The 23357-nt window shown below is 38.0% G+C and overlaps 1 protein-coding gene across 8 annotated transcripts in view; it reads right to left on the reverse strand.

The window, feature by feature from the left end:
- tnika (TRAF2 and NCK interacting kinase a) overlaps positions 1–23357 on the reverse strand; it is a 116118-nt gene that overhangs the window by 43221 nt on the left and 49540 nt on the right. For all 8 annotated transcript variants that reach the window (XM_073875553.1, XM_073875552.1, XM_073875550.1 and 5 more), the window contains exons 3-7: positions 11978–12034; positions 8869–8997; positions 3892–4000; positions 1801–1890; positions 900–1030 (exon numbers count right to left, since the gene is read on the reverse strand). In XM_073875553.1, coding sequence (XP_073731654.1) covers positions 900–1030; positions 1801–1890; positions 3892–4000; positions 8869–8997; positions 11978–12034 — 516 coding nt within the window. The remainder of the gene's footprint in view (positions 1–899; positions 1031–1800; positions 1891–3891; positions 4001–8868; positions 8998–11977; positions 12035–23357) is intronic.

Consider the following 23357-nt stretch of genomic DNA (forward strand, 5'->3'; position numbering starts at 1 on the left):
TTCTTTTACAAATAGCATTCATTTAACCTCTCCTTTTCTTTTGTTAATTTACTGTATCTCTTCCTCTGTCAGGTGATAGTGATCCACAATGCATCTCACCAACTGTACGCAATTCTCTTGAATAGTAAAAGGACTGAACCCACAACCTTCCAGGCCAATGTTACAAAACGAGCAACAGAGCACGTTTTTATCAGTAGTGCTGAGCATTATATATTCGACTTACATGCAAACCGATGTGATGGTAATATAAATTCAGTGAAGCATGCACCGGATATTCAATACAGGGAGTAAAACCGCTGCACACAGATGATATTTCATACTGCAATAAAAGCCTTCTCTTATCCCGCATTTGTCTGAGCTTTAAGCTAGACCAGGAATGAATTTATAAACACGCAATAAAACAGACTACAGCATAACGACAGAAAGAGAAATGGCTCAATATTTCTTCGAACGGGAAGTGGAGATCTCGCAGCAGTTGTGGGTTTGTCTACTTGTGTGTCCTGTTATTGCGACACTATCTTTGCTGCCAGCTGTGGCACGGATCGCTATTAGTGCGGGTGATCTGTGGATAATGGGGGCTAAATTGTTTTCAAGGACAGTTTATTTGATTTTGATTGCATATGCTCACATGTGTATTGAGTAAATTGAGGACTTGCGATCAATACTCTCCTTCTGGCTAATGCAAAATAAAGGAGAGAGATGCTGCTTTATTACAAAAACACAAGATTAGCAGCAGAATATTTGTTTTATTAATGCATTAGAATTATTACACGCATTTGATGTGACAATAATCGTACTGAACAAATTATTTTAATGGTGCATTAGTTTAAGAGTAAATATATTTGCTTCTTAAAAGTTTAAAACCTACACGGATTGAATATTATCCAAGAAGAGCTCACCTTATAGTCATACGTGGCTTCAGGATTCTCATCACATGCTATGACCTCCGGTGCCATCCAATAAGGTGTGCCGATGAAAGTGTTTCGGCGACTCACAGTACGGTCCAGTTGGGCACTCACACCAAAATCCACTGGAGTACAATAGACAGAAGTCAAATTAGTTTATTAACAATCTATAAGCACTGTGACAGCTAGACACACCGGACAAGTGTTCACGTCAATGTGACAATTCCTGTACCGACATATTATTTTGCACATTTTAAATAAACCGTCTCAATATACATGCCAGAGGGTTGTCTCATCATGTGCTAATAGATTATGATATCTGTGGCAAAATAACAAGTGGGTGTAATTGTGAGTCAAATACAGCTTCTTACGCAGCAAAAAAAAAAACCCTACAATAATAGTGCCACAGTGTCTTTGGCATGACAGGAACCCTGCAGATCACTAAAGAGCCCTGCTCCTAATCAGGCGCTTTCTCACGCTTCAGATGTCATGTCTAGGTTTAACACTTCTAACCAGGCGTGACGCTACAAGGCATCTCCTTCATCCTTAACCATCATCAGCCTTCACCTGGGAGCCATAACGGAAAATTTCCTTTCGAAAGCACAAATCTGCATTCAGCCTTCAGCATATTTATGAAATCTGCTTTAGTAGCAGTGACATGAACTAAGTGATGATCAATTATTTACACACTGGCTAATTGATTTACCTCTGATCTACGAGGCTTCGTCTCAAAGCCCTCACTCCCCTGCAGGGTCTTAAAAGAAGCGGTTGTTCAAAAAAAACACTCCATAAATATTTTCTACTTGCATTCTCATGCACAGCATTTATGCTTTTTCACTGTTCAGAGTTGGCTTTAAAGCAAAGGTATCTCAAGTCTGCAGGACTGTGCTCTTACCTAGTTTAACCTCAGCATTCTCTGTCAGCAGCACATTTTGGCCTTTGATGTCTCTGTGGATGACTTTGTTAAAGTGGAGATGGCTGAGCCCCCGGTGGAGAGAAAAAATGAATTGGATCCAAGGACAGAAGAATGGTAGAACTCGTCATTCATAAACTAAAGGTTGTAAGTAACTACCCTTGATAAGTATGTACACTTTCACTAAATGGGCGTGCACACCAAAGCTTTTTTAAGCATCTGAAAATGCCCGGCGGACGCCGAATGCCAGCCTTTTTTCAGCAGACTGTCAGCTTTCTTCAGCTGAGCGCTTTGGTTGCTGTGATATTTCTGCTTTGTTTATCAGTTGTTGAAAGATGTGCCGGTTGTTTGTTGTGATATTGGTCCCGCCCCTCCTCCATTGTGATTGGACGGCTATGTGAGAACTGACATTGATGAGCTGCGCTTTTTACCCAAAGTTGAATCTCTCGGTGCTTAGTTGAACGCGGAAAAAACGCTGAGCACCAAAAAAGAAAACGCCTGATGCTGGCTTTTTTGAAAAATGCCGTGTTTCCATTGGAAACAATTTTAAAGCTTTGGTGTGTACGCCCCCTAAACAAAGTGCCCTTTAGGTCTCAATTCGATCTCATTTTATCATTTTAAACTATACAAACTGCATATTGTGAAATGCCCTGCTTGAATAGTGTGCTTGTGTTATCTTTATTTTATTGTTAAATGAGTAGGAATGTTTATTGTTTGAGTGCCTAAAAGCATTTTGGGGTCACAGTATTTGTTAAGAAAACACTGTTGCTGACCATAAATGGTCATTAAGAAATAACCACATCATCAGAATTTTGTCCACTAGCTGGTAGTCCAGCTTGTCAACCACCCATAGATATATAGTGTACACTAGTCGTCACCTTGAAGGAGTTCCCACAACTTAGTTAACTTCAAATTCAAGGACCTTTCAAGGACTTTCCAGGTCTAATACCCTCAAATTCAAGGACTAAATGTGGGGACATATTTCAAGTGAAAGCAAGGTTACATCTTGTTACCTTTTAAGATACATTGTTACAGTTCCCTTTTAAGGGAACTCGTGCTGCGTCACTGTGGTGACACTTTGGGGACGCCTCCAGGTGTAAGTGCGTCTGAATGTGTATATCAAATTCAACCAATGGTAAGGCTAAACGACAAAGACAGGGTGACGCGGGAGCCAGGAAGTATATCGCTATCTGAAATATTGCCAAAGACGGCATTACAGGGACGCAGGTAGTATGGCAAGGAAGACGCAGCTCCTCGTTCCCTTCTCAGGGAACAAGAGTTACATACGTAACACGAGACGTTTTCATGTCAAACACAACTATGCAAAAAGCATTTTAGTATGAATCAACATTTGCATACAGAAGATATAAGCATTTAAAGTGAACAGTTTAGCATGTGTGCTTAAAAAGAAAACTTCTTGCATAAAATAGATTTAAGCACTTTCAACGACCTGTATCCATGTATGTATATTTTCAAAACTTCCCAGGGCCTTGAACCCCCCCCCCCAGATTCACAAACTTTCAAGGATTTCAAGGACCTGTGGGAACCCTGCGCCTTGGGGTTCTAAGTATGCGTCAAAACCGCCGCCATCTTGGAACAGGAGTCTTGTCATAGGAAGTATCTAGGTAACGCTGCTATCTCCGCCTGTACTTCGAATTCATGGAGGATGCCGAATTTTGTGCTGTGTATGGATGTTAGGCCTACTAGCACTGTGCATTATATTTAGAAAAAGTAGATTTTCTTAATATCAAAACTTTACATTTTCTCTGGACTCAATGCTAAATACTGTACATGTCTGACCATTGGAATGAACTAAAAAAAAATTAGAAAATTGCATTCATGACAATTTATAGTGATTCCATTACACCTTTGCCTACATTGACGCTGAAGCATTAAAGGGCCCCCTGTGTCAAGATGGCGGCTCTATTTGACGCATTTGTTCCAATGAACTGCCGTAGCCAAGCCTTTCTTGGTCAAGTTAGGACTATCTACAAACAATGACAATTTTATTGAAATCCACTTGACCACCTTTACAGGATATTTCAGTCAGGTGAGTCAAAGCACGTGCACTTACCCGGAGGATCTCTCTGCTAATGTAGGCGGTCCAGTCTTCCCTCAGCGAGTTGCCCTTGGTGTTTTTGATGAGGTCCGTCACTGAGCCCGCACCGCAGAACTCCATCACCAGCTGTAGAGGAAACAGCACAGGTCACTTTGTGTCTGATGCACACAGCTGCAAATCACGAACGCCCTTTTGTCCTTCACACAAACACGCACACACACTCCGTGTTCGGAGCAGCACATTCTTCATATCTGTGCTGTTGTCCTGTTGCATCACATTTCTACTTTTGTCTTTTAAAAATATAACAACCCATTTGAAAGACAAAACGATCACAAACCCAACCAGGACAAAGTACAAAAGAGACTGTCTACTTTAATCAGGCTGTAAGTTTATCATAAGATTACACTCCATTGAGCAACGGGTGGGTTTTATTATGTACTAAGAGAGAGAAACATCCCTGAGATCATTAAAAAAACAGGATAAATATTGCAGCATTCAACACAAACACTCAAGTAGGCGCATTCAAATGCAGGACATAAATCTTTAAGCAGGCCGAGAGAGAGAAGGAGAGAGCGAGAGATAAATAGAGAGAACATTAATATGCAAGTGGGAGCTGGGATGATGGTTAAGAGTTAGGAGACCAGCGTCCGTCATGCACTTACAGACTCTGGTCCCCTCCTCCCTCCCTCTGGTTGGTGTCTGTCAGAGGCGATGCAGTGATTTACAGAGCGTATCACTCAGGTTTAATTGGACTTGATTTGTCTGCAAGAACAAAACTTGTCGGCGAACGCAACCGATCAGCTGAGACAGACAACGTGCAACGCTTCCAGAGCTCCTCGTTCAATTTCGCATTTCGATTTAGGATGTTGTTACATCTGGTAACTGAGTCAATGCTTGGGCGTCAATGCTTGGGCGACAATGCACTACAGTTACCTGGACAATCCTACGTAGCTAAACTGATATCCAGAGATAACAGACAGGATGCAACTTGAAATCAAATGTTTATATTTGACATTCAAATTTTAAGCTCTGCCCGAAGCTTTATTACAAAATAAGCTTGACATCTGTGGGAAAAGTGAAAATAAAGAATAAGTGTATCAAAAAAGTATTAAGCAGTCCTTCCAGAAAAACACAGTTTTTTTGTGATTGTTGTGAGCAAAAATCCTTGGTCTTGCGACACGTTTTCTTAAAAAAATGCAATGGAATATGCAGAAACTGCGCGGACTTGCAGAAACTGCGCGGACTTGCAGAAACTGCGCGGACTTGCAGAAACTGCGCGGACTTGCAGAAACTGCTTGCAGCTTAAGCTTTTGCAGCTTTTCATTGATGTTCACGTTGCGTAATTACGTCACCTCCTAACGTTCCCATGACAACATGGGGACATGGCTGCGTTTGTATGAAGTAAATGCAACATTTTTCAACTTTCTAAGATATATACGACTTTTGCTACGAAAATGCAAGATTATGAAATCATGCAAGCCCCGCATATTTTGCGAGCAGAAATCTGCAATTTATGCGGCGAAAGTGCAACGTATTTAAAAAATGCGGCCCCCGTATTTAAAATATGCGGACTTTGGCCTATTATGCATTGAATCATGCGATCGCAAAATCATGTTTTTCTGGAGGAACTGATTAAAGATTCAGACCAAGGCTTTTTAACAAGTTTGGTGGAAAATTAGGAACAATTTTGCTCAAAAGTATAAAAAGTTATAAAGAGCCACCATAATAATACACCTAAGGAATTTGGTTTGGTTACAACAGACAGATAGGATCAGTAGTTTCTGAATCTTTTTTAATGCTGTCCTATCACATTTCAAACCATGTGCAGAACAGAATAAAATTTCATCAGTCATGATTTTTTTTCTACTGTTATTGACCTTAGAGGTAAAGGAAAGTCCTCTGATCCAAAATGTGTTAGTCCTCTATGGCAGACAGGCTTACATTACACAGCGAGCGTGTTAGCTAATCACTGCCCATTAATCTGTCCCCATTTGTTTCCCCAGAAGGACGCAGTCAACCCTTACAGAAGAAAACAGGATTTGTTCTCATGAAAAGGGCAAGTGACAAATATTTTCACTGTTCTTGTGAAAAAAAATCTGAAAAAATTGAGAAAAACTGAAATATCTCACAAGAACTAACCTAATGGTCCACAGTCAAGGTAAATGGCATATTTATTGCAAATGAAAACCAAAAATATGATCTGCAGAACTGGTTACCTGGGTGTGTCTGGGACAAAAAACATTGGGGTTGTAAAAAAACATGACTTAAGTTCCTAAAAACAATACAACACATCCAATGTCTGACCCCACAGCTGTCCACTTCTGTATCAAGTTAAACACTGCCTCTTTACCAACTGATGGTTTAAACAAGCCAGTTTTTAGTTTAATCTAAACAACTGTGGACGTGAAATGTAATTTCACTTTCACTGCTTCAGAGTAACAAGCCACAAGCCTGGTTGTGGGAAACGTCTGCAAAAAAGTAGTCAGATTTGTCGATCCTCAAATTGTCCAGTTTAGAGTCTAGACTTTTTTTGTAATTGGAAGAGACTGGTGCTTAAAGGGACATTACACTTTTTTTTGAAAATATGCTCATTTTCAAGCTTCCCTAGAGTTAAACATTTGATTCTTACGGTTTTGAAATCCATTCAGCTGATCTCCGGGTCTGTTGCTAGCACTTTTGGCATAGCTTAGCACAATCCATTGAATCTGATTAGACCATTAGCATCGCGCTAAGAATAACCAAAGAGTTTCAATATTTTTTCCGATTTAAAACTTGACTCTTCTGTGGTTACATCGTGTGCTAAGACCGACGGAAAATAAAAGCCGCGATTTTCTAGGCAGACATGGTTAGGACCCACACTCTCAAACTGGCGTAATAATCAAAGACTTTGCTAATGTAACATGGCTGCAGCAGGCGCAGCGACACCACGCACTGGCCAAAAACAGTCCCCTTGGTTACTTTCAATGGCAGGGGACTATTTTCGGCCAGTGCGTAATATCATCGTAAAAATCTAATTTTTAACTTTAGGGAAGCTGGAAAATGAGCATATTTTCAAAAACAGTGGAATGTCCTTTTAAAGCTCCTCTTATTGCACTTCAGTGGAGAGTGTCCCGTCTAACCTTTGAGAAGAGGCTTCAAGTTCAAACACCAGATTTCAGAGACGTGTGCTCGACTACACAACAACCACTCAAGCTGTATGACTATGGAGCTCCGGCTAAATAAGGCAACACTTTGCTACATTATTTAATTCACTAGAATACATTTTCTACATCTGAGGCTGGTATGCTGGAAGTTTTGGGAAGTTCAATGATGAATAAACCCACTATGCACATACAGTTCAAGTTCAAGTTCAATAATCTTGCGATATTATATGAGCAGCAGATCATAAGCCACTTATTACACAAGATAAATCACATTGCTGCCTGATTTCCATTACATTATAAATCACATGAAAATTGTTTTTGTCTTATGTGCAATGAAATAAATAATGGCAAGAATGACATCATTAAACATCACTGATAAGGCCGTCTTTAGGGTTATGATGCACTCTATTAAAACATCCCTATTTTGAGACACTGACTCAAGTTCAGACTATCACACATGACTGCAGGCCATGAATCAGCACAAATGTGTCATGTTGCACACATAGTGTTTACATTGCAATATTCATATCCCCATATCACTATTTTTGTTACATTTATCTAAATACATTATTATGATATTGTACATGTTATTGACAATTATATAAAAAATTAAAATGCAAATGCACATTTTTCCATGTATCTTTAATAGTGGAGCACTGCATTGACAGCGCAAAAGTTGTGAGTTTGTTATAAATTAGTAAACGTAAACAAATAAATAAATGAGTAAACTATTGACCCCACCCCCTGATATTATTGTGTATTGGCAATCTTACAGGCTGACGATAGGACTATCTTACTACGAGGTATATTGCACAACACTAATGGTCAGATTTTTGGGATTTTTAGAAGTTGGACTAACTCAAGCGTATTCAATTGCAATTAAACTTTTTTTGGATAAATAAATATAAGTACAGTGAAATTAAAAATTTTAAGTTATTAAAAATAATTTTAAATAAGTTTAAATAACTTTCTGTAACAGTTTTAATTTTTTAAGTTTAGTTTTACATTACTTAATTACATTTAGCATAAAGGCTTACGCCAATCCCAGAAGCAGCCCCCCCCCCCCAAAAAAATAGATTTCCACAGAAACCTGAAACCAACTACCAAACAAAGATGACTAATCTTAATGTGGGCTTCAATCACGCTCTCTGACCAATATCTTTTCACAATATCTCTCTCTTTCACCTTGTGATTGGCGGGTCATAGGAAATATTAAAGAGAATGAGAGGTTTGTGGCCCTCAAGTCTTACAGCAGTGGGAATGTCAACCTTCATTTCAAAGGTCTCTCCATTCAAGAGCTGTCAATCTATGCCGAGATGTGTCACAAATGCACTTCATTTCCTGTGATGTCTATCTTTATTGGTCCGCATGCCCGCATGTCCCCGCGGCCGCTGATAAACAACACAAATTACCCTGCCACTATCAGGGCTGTCCTTTCTTACACCCGTGGGTGAAAATGCAAGTAGACAGAGAGGGAAAGGGCCGGTAGGAGAGAAATATTACGTAAAGAAGTTAATCCGAGAGGTGGAGCAGAAATACCATTGCTATAACGGGTCTAGACTGCAGGCGTGGGGGGTTAGCAAAAAAGAAACTAAAACAAAATTGGAGCATTCTGGTCCTAAAATGCATATAAGAAAGTTCACAAAAGTTTTTACTCTCCATGAACACCACTTTGTAGGCAAGACACTGGCATTTTGACTTCTGTTCAGTAATGCGCATTCAAAGCCAATTTTTCATGCACTTCCCACTGGCTCAATAACAGTCATTTATATAGAGAGCTGTGTGTGCACACCGCATATAAATATAACATACTCAATTTCTTTATAATAAAAAATGGGGCACAGTACTCAGCCACAACTGGTCGTCCATGCCAGGAGGGTTCTTTTTAATGAAGGCACCGTAGTAGGTGGCAATGTTCTTGTGGTGGGAGTACTTTTTTAGCATGTTGATCTCAGCCTTGATCTCCTCCTCTTCCTCCTGTAGGTACACATGCAGCAAGGCATCATGGGATGCATGGCATCTAACATTGTCTACTTTAAGTAAAACTTGAGGTCAGCGAGACCACTCCAGCTAACCTACTATAAACGAGAATGAATGGCCCACTAAAAGATGCAGGCGTTTTACGTGAAGTAGAGAGCTGAAGCAGAAAGGAAGCGAGGGCATGGGATTAGCGATAAGACCCTCTCATTACACCCTGACTGGAGTACTCCTCTGGGACACCTCAGCTCTCCACTCAATGATCTTTTCTCAAGAGCATGCTGATGGATGTTGCTGATGAGAGGCAATCTGAGCTAATGACAGGCCTCATTTTAGCTCTCTTTATCTTGCTTTCTTTCACTACGTGTCAGACAGAAGATGTGTCTTAAAACCTAGCATGCTGTCATTTTAGTAGAAGTGGCACAATACAATAATGCTGACATAATAGTTAACTAGAATCATTGCATATCGTCGCTGTCCGATGAAACTCACGTATGTTCATTTTGCCGATTTTGAGATTTTTCGACAGATTGAATGTCCAGGTTCATTTCCATATACAGTATGCGTCACATACCTAAATAGCCAATGAAAACTTGTGAAATCATGTCATCTGATTTTCACGTACCCGTTTGGTGTCAAAGCTGTCAATCACGCCGCATATCTTCCGCCTGTGAAGCATCTCGCTGGTCTCGTAAAGTTTCATCGAAGCTCAGCACTGGATATAGCCGAATAAACATGACAATGACTTTCCTTCGAGGTAAACGTTTCCCCCGGACGCCAGACTAACATCTATGAGTTACTTAATTATGGTAGGACTGTGCAAACAAAGTATCTGTCTAGCATTGGTGTTATACGCTGGGGATTTCCCCACCACTTTGTGAAAGCATTTGGTTAAAATGTTTTGAAAAATCAAGCGATGCTTAAGACTGGTTTTGTGGTCCAGGGTCACATATGTTGCGTTGTATGCTGATGGTGTGTTTTCTTGTACATATGTAATGAAATTCATTGTAATCATTTATTAAACGCGCTGCTGTTTTCTACGTTGTGGTGCTTTGGCATTGTTCGGTTGAGCTGGTGTTGCAGGGACTTTGTCAGTGTATTGATTCATTGTCCCTTCATAGCTTGCAAGAGACATTTAATAAATGTATAATTAATATTAAATAAAGTAAGCGTATTTAACTAAGACGTAGGCTATTTAATAAACTGAGCGTATTCATCTGTCAATACGAAACGCGACTTGACCATTCTAATTAATGATCGGAAGAACACGTATCGATCACAGTTACTGTAAAATATGCACGCATGTCCATTTAAACTCTATTTTGGTCAAATGTGGATTATATCATTACACTGGCAAGAATATGCTTACATGTAAATATGCCGTACCAAGTATGACAACGCTACATTCAACTGCTTTTGATATACGGTGTTTTTTTTTCACTTCCTGAAAAGTAACCGTTTTGGACATACGTGAGTTTCATCGGGCAGCGACGATATGTAATATTTAATGGACTATGTTGTTTAAGTTCTTAGTACTTTATTTGTGAGTTTGGATTTTAGTGAAAACAAAATATAAAGTGCTGACCTAATGCTACAGAGAGCAGTCCTCTTTACTCCCCAAACGTTTGATTATTATTACCAATACCAAACATATTAATTTTTTGAATATCACTCAATACAGTACAGTAAGGTAAAATATGCTGACTATGTAGGCAAGTCATCATCTTCTTTAACTCTTTCGCCGCCATTGACGAGTTATCTCGAAATCAAGAAAAAACGCTTCCCTGCCAATTTTTCCGGCTTTCCACAATACCACTATTATCCACTAGGCGCTCTTCCGCAACTTATAAAACACGGAAAAAGATTGTGTTTTAAAGATTGGTCTGAATGGGATCTCTATCAAAAGTCCTTAACAAAAATGCAATTATCTCAGCTTTTTCCTCAAAATTTGGTGTTTTTGAAGAAACCTACCCAAATTTGAGAGGTGATTAGAGAACTAATGAAGGTAGGATGAAACAGTTATTTTTAAAGCAGTGGGTCTGTTCTTTCATTTGGTAAATTATAAGTTTACATATTTAAAGAAGAAAATTAAACTTTTGTGAAAATTATGAAAAAGGCTGGCGGCGAAAGAGTTAAGAAGAACTGATGTTTATGCATGTACTTTGTTACTCAACTGTTATTCATTCTGAAAAGCAGGGAGTCAGCCTAAGCAATTACAAACACAACCAAGCGTCGTTAGTCAAATAACAACAGCTATTGAATTAAAATTTGTAAATGTAATTCAGAATCTCCCATGGCTTTAATTGACAGTTAATTCACTTTACAATAAAAACAGCATGGAAAAAAAAGAGCAGACATGACTGAAATAATTGAATACTGATTGAATATTCAGTAACATTAAATGCTAGCAGTACCCTAGTGACTGTTATATATAGTAAAGAAATTATATACATCGGCAGGCAGCTCACATTTTTAACTTACTGAAAAAGTATGCTTTCTTAAAGGAAAACACCACCGTTTTTCAATATTTTACTATGTTCTTACCTCAACTTAGACAAATTAACACATACCTATCTTTATTCAATGTGTGCACTTCATCTTTATACAGCGCCTCGTGAATGTGTTAGCATTTAGCCTAGCCCCATTCATAGGATCCAAACAGTCGTAACACATTTACAACACATTGTAAAAAGATTAAGTGCACGCATTGACAAAAGATAAGTATGCATTAATTTGTCTAAGTTGAGGTAAGAACATAGTAAAATATTGAAAACGGTGGCGTTTTTCTGTAAGTTTAGACAAATCATACTGTGAAGGACATGAACTGATATGAATATATAAAAGGTTTTTGTAATGAAAAAAATAAAGCTAAAATAAACCTGCAAATATAAGCTAGGAATTTCGGCCAATAAGTATTTTGGACATGAAAAATCTCAAAAGGTCCAGTATTAAAAAAGTCAAATACTGAAAATAAGCTCACCCCTGTGACATCCATACACTTGATGGCAGCAAGCTGGCCCGTTTTAACATGTCGACCCTGCAGAGAAACAAACACACGTTCAGGAAAAGGTGTAATGATATAGTAACTTCTTTAACATGATGTCTTTTTGTTTTAGAATGTGTTAAAGACATAAAAAACACTTCATATTAAAAAAAGGCAAATAAACAAAAGACCTAATCTAAAACAAACGATTAACACATACAGGATCGGTTTCCGGGGAGGGATAACCTCAATTTTGGTTTATTATGAGCTTATACTAACACATATGGCCTGAGAAAACATTCATTTCATAATAAACAATACAGTTGTTTTATACCAGGCACCTAACAAACCTATAATTCATCTGACGCCTTCTGACTTTAGTTGCATTACAATCAAAGACAATTAATAAAATGCACTGAATGCACAGTCTCTTAAGCAGTTTATGAACAGAAACAGATGAAAATGCCCTTTTCACTTGAAATAGTTTGAGTAATATTTATAATTCATTATTTTTGGCACTTCAAAAGCATGCTAATATCATACCATTAGTATGCGATGACCATCTGTTAATGGTTTCTTTTATAATTATCTTACATGCAAGCACCTTTGCATGTATATCTTTTTTTAGTGTTTACACATTAAACTAATTTGGATATTTTGATATGTATATCAGAAAGTAGATCTTTAAGCAAGTGTTACTTAATAGAACAATGTTTTAATGAAAATGTGTACAGCTACAGTTGCTTCTGTGCTTTTATAGTAGCAATAAAAGTTGATAATCTAAACATTACAGACTTTCCTTTTGTTACAGTCATGAAGTGTATAATGTAAACATTATAAAAAGACTCAAAGGAAAGTAAAGGCACAGCACAATATCATTAATCACCAATAGAAGCTTATTAGTGTCCAGCAGTGAAATACTTCCATTGACACGCAGTACATGAACACACACACATATTATTCCTAAATCACAATCACATGGGGGTTTACATCCAAGCCGGTCTGCCCTAATTCTTGAGTCACACAAGGATCTTTTGTTAGTAATTAACAAAAGCCATTGGAGTTGTGTCAGAACAGTGAAGTCCCGATTTCAATGTGGGCAAAGAGAGAGAAAGAAAGAGAGCTCTTTACAAGGACAGCAGCCAAAACTGAGATCATCACCTCAAACAGGAACATGTGGCATGTCTTCAACCTCAGCATTTCCCATTCCCCTTACTGTATAATATAATCATCAACACATGAGTGCATCCCACAACTCAGCATTCATGTGCAATTTATGAAACCATGACTAAGGCAAACCAAAGGACAATTACTAGTCATTTACGTAAGAGTTATTTTATTACACTAATGTAAAACAAATAAAACAATTAGTGTACAATATATTTTAAGGTACGCATATTAATTCGGTGAAATTACACAAATAAGAACACAAATATATAATAACTATAAGGTTAGGGTAAGATTCTGTGTTGATTGCAAGTAATTATGTGTAATTTATTGTTATTACTACATGTGCATGTAATAAGTCCCCTTTAAAAAAAGGTACAAAAGCTGTCACTGGGAAGGTACCTTTTAAAAAAGGTCCTAATACGTCCCATTTTTGGAACACATATGTACCTTTCAGGTACCAATATGCACCTTTTATGTATAAAAGGGTACTTTTTAAAAAGGTGCCACCCCAGTGACAACGTTTGTACCTTCTTGTACCTTTTTTCTGAGAGTTTACAGTACAGTGCACATAACAATCCCCAGATCTTGACCCGTATTTCTTCTCTTTTTATGAGAGCATATCGTCGCTGTCCGATGAAAACCATGTATGTCCATTTTGTCGATTTTTCGACGGATTGATTGTCCAGGTTCATTTCCGTATACAGTATGCTTCACATATCTAAATGGCCAATAAAAAGTTGTGAAATTATGTCATCTGATTTTTAAGTATATCCATTTGGTGTCAATCACGCCGCGTTTCTCCCGCCTGGTGGAAGCATCTCACCGGTCTCGTAAAGTTTCATCGAAGCTCAGCACTGGATAGCCGAATAAACATAGCCTGGTGAGACGATGACTTTCCCTCATCGAGGTAAACGTTTCCCCCCTGAAGCCAGACGTTTGTCTAGGAGTGACAAAATTACGGTAGGACTGTGCAAACAAAGTTTCTGTCTAGCATTACCATGTCAGTGTATTGATTCATTAGTTTGCAAGAGACACTAATTTATTAATATTAAATAAACTAAGCGTATTTAATAAACTAAGACGTAGGCTACTTAATAAACTGAGCGTATTCATCTGTCAATATGAAACGCAACTTGCCCATTCTAATGAATGATCGGAAGAACGCGTATCGGTCACCGTTACTGTAAAATATTCACGTATGTCCATTTAAACTCAATTTTGGTCAAATGTGGATTATATCTTTACACTGGCAAGAATATGCTTACACGTAAAGATGCCGTACCAAGTATGACAACGCTACACTCAACTGCTTTTGAAATACAGTGTTTTTTCACTTCCTGAAAAGTAACCGTTTTGGACATACGTGAGTTTCATCAGGCAGCGATGATATGCATACATCACAGTTAACTCTACTACTCTCCTTATGTGGATCGTTAAAACGGCTGTTATGTTATTAATAAAGTAAACGTCCTAAAACATGTAAATTATGCAGTTCAGGCATAGAAAATACGCATGGACAGACTTTACAGACTTCCATAAAATAATGTACAAAATAACAAAATTATCAGCTAAAAAAATTTCTTTGAAAGTGATCCAAACAATACTGTGCCTCAGTATTATTATCTTATATGACACTTCAGAATTTTCTTGAAGTTGCCATGAAAATAAAACTAAAAACTGTCATTTGTTTTGGAATATTGTGTTTTTTTTTTACAAATGACTTATGAGCTTCTTTGTTTTTAAAAATAAATAATTTGCCCTCATAATCTTTATTCAAAAACACAAATCTCATCCACTCCTCAAAACGATCTCCGGAGATTTACTTCTGGTTATATGGTATGGCCGGTAGACGGTAGAATTAGCAACACAACCCAACTTCAAACGATCCATCAGTTCTTGACGGACGAATTTAAGTCCAGCCCTGCCTTATTTAATTTCAGAAGCCGGTTTCACTCGGATATAGACAATCACTACTTCCATTTCATGGCAACTTTAACTATGAAATAAAAAAATAATAAATCACTGCTTGCAGTCCATGTCTGTACTGCTAACTCAAGCATAGAGTTTTTGCCAGGTAACTGTGTCATCCTGCCACGCTCCATTCTGTGCAGTCTTGCTTCACATATTCCTTCAGCTATCTGCCAAATCCTTCTTCCAATGTGGGTCACAAGCATGGTGACAGACTCGCATCAGCCAATCAGCAGCCGGCACTCATATTAATTGAAACTCAAAGGCTCCCACCTCAACAATATGTTATCTATGCCTTCCTTCAGACACCAGAGAAATAAACAGAGAAAATAAAGGATACAAAAACAGAGAGAGTAACAAAAAGAAAGTATCTTGACAGCTAAATGTCAAAATAAAGAAATAAAAGAATTGCCTCTCCAGAAAATCGTACTCTGACAACAAGCAGGTTTTGGCCATAATGCGGGTGTCCTTGGTTATTTGTCAGAGAGCCAAAAGAAAGATAGTCAGGCAAATGACAGGACCACCACAGGAGGGCCCATTATTAGCCAACCATTCATCTCAGTGCAAACATGCACAATTCCTTACCATTCATTACAGAGGCATAATAACCTCCGCTACTGTAGTTACACACACACACACATACAGCAGACGGGCTAGATAGCTCTGCTTTTCAAAGGCTTTGTGAATAGATTCGGCTGTCATTGAACAAAAAATCTAATTTTCTTTTTCCAAATTGAACATGGGTTTATTTAACCATCATCAGGCATTCAGTTATTGATTTCATTCAAGAAAGAAACAATATCCATAAACTCGACCATAGCAATAAAAAATACAATATCATCACTGAAATACACTGTATATATGTATTTCAGTGATGTGTGTACTGTATATAATGCAGAGTCACTGTATTGCATAGCACTGTGCATATAAGATTTATCCAAGTCTGCACAGTGTGTCTATTTTAAAGCTGCGCTTTCATAATTTCAGCTCCATTGAGTGTTTATCTTGGCATTTGTGACCTAGATCTGCAGTACCGCCAGCATGAATGAGGATTACTAGATTTAAAAACACAATCATATACTGTATTTATATTTATACTACTCTGACAAGCATTCCGCAAATCCCATCTCAAAGCTTCTTTATAAGCAAACAAACAGGAATTATAATAGATTGGCTATTTCATTCAAAGTAAACAGGGTGAGAATGAATGATGAGGATAAACAGGATTTATTTTGTGGAGCTCTGTAATGCATCATTCCAAGTTTATACAGTACAATAACACTTTAAGACATGGTTCAATGATAACACTATTTAGTTTTTATACATGTACCAATAGTATTTTTTTTGAAGGTCATATGGCAAATTGCTTTGTGGAGACACAAACACAACCATGTGGTTGCTGACTATTTACATCTTAAACCATAATTTGGAGAGATTTTCCACTATATGTTGGAAGATGGCTGCAGGGATTTGTTTGTGTTCAGAGTCACAAAAACTTCAAGGAGGTCAGACAATGGGTTCTGTCTTACATTCTTCACAGATTCCTTGCTTTAAATGGCCACTAACGTAGGTGTTTTCAGCAATATAAAAATAGTCTCTGGTATCCCCAGAATGTGTCTGTAAAGTTACAGCTTAAAATGCACCACAGATCTTTAATTATACGATGTTGAATATGGCCATTTGTGGCTGCAAAAAAAATTGCTGTTTTTTGTGTGTGTTTTTCTCTTTAAATGCAAAGAAAGCTCCTGTTCCCCTCTTGTATGCAAAATTGGGGCTAAAGCACTTACACAATCTGCTTTGGACAACATAAAAAATGCGTCTCTGACAGAAGGTTGAACTATGCACTCATGGTTGGGGTGTAATCAATGTGACATCACATTGATAGGGATCCCCAACAGCCTGTTTTATGTGACTGTTGTGGTTTAAAGGAGATTACACAAAGAAGAATAGATGGATTTGTATAATTACAAATCCATAGGATTTGTGCAGAATAGGATGTTTCTGCACACACACTGGCGACTCACTGGCGAAAATGCATTTTCTAGGTTAGGGGGGCTTTAAATTAAAATATTTTGGAAACACCCTCAATTTAAAGGAATACTTCACTTTCATTAAAAAACGAATCCAGTGTTTCCCATACATTGATTAATCTGTGGCGGCCCACCACAGGATCAACACTGTCCGCCACAAATAAGATTTTTCATGATTCCCATTTACATTTTAATTTTACTTTATAAAACATCTTAATTCATTGTAGTGAGCGTTCAGCGCGCCTCCCTCTCTCTCTCTCGTTGCGGTCAGCGGCTCAACAGCGCGCGCCCCTCTCCTCTCTGTTTTACGTGCAGCGCGCCTCTCTCACATAACAGTGAAAAGTATTTTAACTCCTCCGTGTACTTTCTTTTTCATGAAAACATCAACAGTCACGGACGTTATAACAGATAAGACGTTATAAGACGACTGATCGTGTTTATGACTTAACGAAAGGTTAGCAGTAGTGTTTCCCACATATACCCGTTCTGGTGTGAGTCTGTGTCCTAGCTCTCTCCCTACCCATGATGCAGTATGCCCGTGCACGTGTTCTGTATTAACAGCAACCGTGTATTCTCTCATATTTATGAATTTGCAACAAATTGTCTGCGCTATATACGCGATATACAATAAAACTACCACTCGTATTTAAATAAAAAAGCGCTCATAACACAACAACACTGATGAGAAGAGCATCATCAGTACAGCCTCAATGTAATGTATTATGATTTTTTCAAACAATGTCACATTTTTAGCAGCAGTTAAAGAAAGAGCTGGTTGGATTAAACAGAGTTACTGGGTCGTGGGTCGTCACTATTTTATAGACAACAGAACAAATAATATGTAGCCTAAAATAGCATTCAGTATATACTGCAATATAATGTGACAGATAGCCCTACTCGGACGGGACTCTTTTACAGGGGTAAACTCTTGTCTTCACGTGCACATTACCTTGTTTCCTGATATCACATGTGCAAACAACATGACACAGATGTGGAAGTAAATTTGACTTTTTTAAGTTTGTGTCGTGTTATTCAGGAACTGACTTGACACTGACTTGTAAAAGTAAATTTAAGCGCTTTTATATTTAAAAGAAACCCGCAAATTAACAGGAAATGATGCAATTTACGTGTATATTTACAGCTGGTCTATTCGCACAGGATTAGTATTACCTGAGGTAATTTCTCCAGACCTTTTTACAGAAGGTAAAAGTAGCCGTATGATTACTGACATGGAGCATTCAGACAGGACTAAAATCACTGAGAAGCTCTGATAATAATTGCTTTCTCCCAACTCCCTATGTAAAACTAATCCCGTCCGAATAGTAAAACACGACGCAATTACGTCACATATATGCTAATCGGCGTGTGACGTCATCACCGCCACAGTCTTTCAAAATTCTGTTGGAAACACTGAATCCTGATATTTTACTTACCGTCACATCATCCAAGATGTGTAGGTCACGCTGGCATGTCATACGGCTAGTGCAAGATGAGAAGTTTGAAAAGTACGTGGTTTGAAAGTACATTTTTGGCGAAAATGTTAATCGTTTCGCTAGATAAGACCCTTATGCCTTGGTTGGGACCGTTTGGAGCCATTTGAAGCTGCATTGAAATTTTAAACGACATTGAAACTGTAAACTGTTGAGGTCCACAAAAGTCTAGTATATGGAGGAAAATCCTGGAATGTTTTCTTAAAAAAAAAAAATTTCTTCCCGACTAAACAAAGAAAGACAAACATCTTGGATGACATGAGGGTGAGTACATATTTTTATGAAAGTGGAGTATTCCTTTAATAAAAACTCTTTGACATGCTGTTCTCATGGGTAATAAATACGGTTTACATTGTAGAAAATGCATGATACTAGCTGTCAAATTCAGTTGTGGCATTTTATTCATTTGGGATTCAAAGGTATTCTTGCACACAAACTTACTATAGCACTTCTTGGGTAAGATGCCATCTTGCCCATCGGGTGTTTACTTTACTTGACTAAACAGGATCAGCAAAAAGAGAATCTATATTTTGTGTGTCATACTCTGCGCCTCCTTAATGTTCCTGCACATTTCTTCAGCTTGCAGTGACAGCCTATTGCAATTTGCCTATGTTGCAAACAATGTCCATGTCTCAGTCTTATTCTGCAGCATTACATTTTTGAGAAGGAGAGAAATCTCCAGACAGAGGGCTCCAGGGGTGAGATGACAGGGATGCGCTGCAGTCACAGCAAAACAACCGAGTTTAATGAGGTGGCAGGTCCGCTTGAGATGCGAGCGCGAAACCGCTCGTCACTCTGCTCCCACTGAAACCAATTGGCTTGTGGCTTCTATGCATGGCTGCAGTGCAAGGTGAGCATCCCTGATAAGACTAAATTGACTCTGCACACTTTCAACCAAACTTGGATATGCGCCATCACCGGACCACAGCAGAACAAACATTTTACCTCTCTATAAAGTGATAACCACAAGCACACATGGAGCAAATATTTTCAGATCAACAATTGGAAAATAGAGCTGCATGCATGAAGTACAATCATGCACATTTTTAATACGGCTTCATTTCTGCTCATGGCAAAGCACCAGATTCAGTATCTGCAGTAATGCTTAGCTGGGAAACGGATGCATACAGCCCACTTCAATCTGTCCGTTCACAGCAGCTGATCAGCCAAACTCTCCACGAGGTGCTGAAGTGCTGCATATGGACTGCTGAGAGCAGCCAAATACATACTGAGCTTCAAAGAGATGACAGGAAAGTTTCATTACATGCAGAGACTTTTGGCTAAAGTGGTTTCTGCTGCTTTTGGGTCAAAAATAGCCTTATTCATTAGATGAAAGAACCAGTCTTGCGCTAGTTCACCCAACGAAAAGAAAACTATTGCTGTTAGCTTTTTTGTAAAACAAGAGGAACATTTGAGCAGTTGTAAAGCAGCTCTTGCCATATAAGTATTTATTGTGGTTCATCTGTCAAGGTCCAAAAATCCCCCAAACACCATAAGCGACAAAGTTATAATCTAAAAATCTGTTGTGTAGTAATCAAAAACAAAACATAAAACTTTGACATTTTTATTAAATTTATTTGCCCCTTTTGAGGTTTTTATAGCCATGTGCACACAAAATGAACATTGTGTAACAAGAAATATGTAGAATTCTATCTTGCGCAAATTTAAAAAACAACAAACTTTAATTTGTTCTTTAAGTTCATTTTAAATTAATAGGACGGTTATGATTAGAACTTAATATTTAAGCAATCATAGTGTAATAATTTTAAGTACAAACAGTCAACTGAACGTATGGGGAAGTGTGTGCAAAATAGAAATGCAGAAATCTGGGTATTGCCTGATAATCTCTTTCATTTGTTAGAGCATAGCAAACATTTAGGGAGATTTAGACCACTGATTTGCACAAGTGTAATCCCACAGTGTGGTTTGTCAATATTTAGAATTCACACTCAACATTTCAGAGAAAAGCAAACGACAGAGAACAAGACATCCCATGAGGTGCAAATACTTGACTAGAGAGAGAAACAGTACTGCTAAGACGACAGCCAAGTTTGTAGCCATACTAGCCAAATGTAACATTAAATAGTTAACATTAAGCTCTTTCCATAATTAACAAGGAGCTTCTGTCCATTAGCACTCAAGCCTTAAACTAGGTCATGAGCAATCATACAAGCCTTCCAAGTCATTTTACTGTTCTTCATTTCCTGTAATGCTTTTGACTGACATCATAGAGAGCACAGGGGTCTTCAGCTGGGGTCTGCCAATCATTCTTAAAATATAAAAAATTTATATTAACGCTCCACCTTAACCAAAGCTAAAGTTAAGCTGCAAAAGTCAAGCAAAGAGTTAAAAAAAATCATTTTTGGTTGCTTTAACTTCAAATAGGTGCAAAACCATGTGTTTAAAATCCCCCACCCTAATATAGCTTTCTGAGAGAGGTTTTTAGAAAGCTTTTAAAGGAATTACAGACCCAACCAAAATGTTGTTGTCTACATGTCACATCAAAGAACAAGGATAAATACCCCATTCAATCATTCAGCCTTTCACATTTGAATGCATAAAAATGATTATTAATAAAGACTACTTCAATGTTTTTAAAATTCAAGCATCACAAAGTATGTAAATAATTAATATTGTAGCCTAATGTACATGCAAGTCATTCTAGGCCAGAAATAAAATGTTGATTAAAAATTTAAACAATATCAGAAGATCCCTAATCCAACTCTCTATTCATAATAAGTCCCTGGACTTAAACAATGGGTGCGTCTCAATCAGCTCCCTTGTTCAGTAGTTAGGGCACTGATCAAGGATTTAGTCATGAAGCCGTCCAACCTGAATCGTATGAGCCAACTCAACAGACCATTTAGTTGTTTCTCAATATTACGGTTTCTAGGTAACAAATAGGCCTGCCATGATAGCTTCTTTTCATAAGTCAGTTAATTGCCCAGATATAAATGGCGATAGTCGATATTTTTGTCTTTTTAAAGGGGTGGTTCAATAGTATTTAATGCATTCTGACTTATTAACACAGTTATAGAGTTGTTTCCTCATGCTAAACGTAGGCAAAGTGTCAAAAAAGCAGTTGGGCGTGTTACAGATTATTTCTGTGCCGAATGCACTTCGCCAGGGTTCGTACAAGTTTCTGAAAGTTTTTTTCGATTACAGGACCGGCTGACGTTTAAGGGGTTTCTATACGCATCACTTCTTTTTATGGGCACTCAGGGCTTGACATTAACTTTTTGAGCAACTTGTCCTTCGGACAAGTAAATTTGTGTTTCACTTGTCCATGCACAAAAGTCACTTGTCCGGGTAAAGATTTATAATATAATGTATTTTTTGTGTTTTGCTAATCAGTGGCGGAGCAAGGGATTTTTCATAGGGGTGGCCAGGCAGGGGCCAGCAGTTACTCTGGGTGGCACATAAAATCTCTATCATTCAATCTTAAAATACATTTAAGTATTATAGTTAATCAGAATAATGTATAACAATTGCTACAATACTTTAATTTTAATTAAAATAAATTGAGATTAACATACAATTTATAGTCATAATTCAACCTCATGTTTTTTTAACTATTTAATCAAATAAAACTTTTGAAATTTACTTTGAATAAATTTACTAAGATTCATTTGGCTGCTTCTTGCTACTCTTTCTGAAGAAGGATGCTATATCTGCTGCCTTTCTCTTCATTTTTCCCACATTTCAATGATTGTAGAAAAGTGTCAACGTTAATAAATTGACTAATCCGGTTACCCCTGTTTTTAAGTGTGAAATGGACTGTTCCAAAACTTTTAGCTAGAGAGTCTGCGCAGTGTCAGAGAATAGAGGAGGTATTATGATAACGGGAAGGGAGATCGGCTGAATAGTGTAAATAGTTATAGTTTAAATAAGCAGGATTGATTTAAATCAAAGGAGGTTTTGTGGACTGTGCGTCTGCGTGCATTATACTAACCACACATCTATGCACATTTAATAAAGTCAACGATTTGAATACTTTGAGTGAGACATACTTGTTCTAACCCAGGAGTGGGGAACCCTGGGTCCTGAAGGGCCACTGTCCTGCAGAGTTTAGTTCCAACCCTAATCAAACACACCTGAATTTAATTTCCAAGTGATCGTGAAGACTTGAATTAGATTTTTCAGGTGTGTTTAATTAGGGTTGGAACAAAACTCTGCAGGACAATGGCCCTCCAGGACCAGGGTTCCCCACCCCTGTTCTAACCGGACAAACTGTAGCCTTCAACCAAACCCGGACTAGCAATTAAAGCAAAATAATAGAAGATTCTTAAATGATTGTCTGACAAGCCTTAAAGGAATAGTCTACTCATTTTCAATATCAAAATATGTCATTACCTTAACCAAGAATTGTTGATACATCCCTCCATCATCTGTGCGCGTGCACGCAAGCGCTGGAGCGCGCTGCGACGCTTCGATAGCATTTAGCTTAGCCCCATTCATTCAATGGTACCATTTAGAGATAAACTTAGAAGTGACCAAACACATCAACGTTTTTCCTATTTAAGACGAGTAGTTATACGAGCAAGTTTTGTGGTACAAAGTAAAACGTAGCGCTTTTCTAAGCGGATTTAAAAGAGGAACTATATTTTATGGCGTAATAGCACTTTTGGGAGTACTTCGACTCGCCTGAAAAGTCCGCTCCCCTTCTCCCTCTTATAATGGGAGAGGGAGGGTGTTACTGCGCCGAGTCGAAGTGCTCCC

The sequence above is a fragment of the Misgurnus anguillicaudatus genome, chromosome 2 (genome assembly GCF_027580225.2).
Source record: "Misgurnus anguillicaudatus chromosome 2, ASM2758022v2, whole genome shotgun sequence".
Taxonomy (NCBI): domain Eukaryota; kingdom Metazoa; phylum Chordata; class Actinopteri; order Cypriniformes; family Cobitidae; genus Misgurnus; species Misgurnus anguillicaudatus.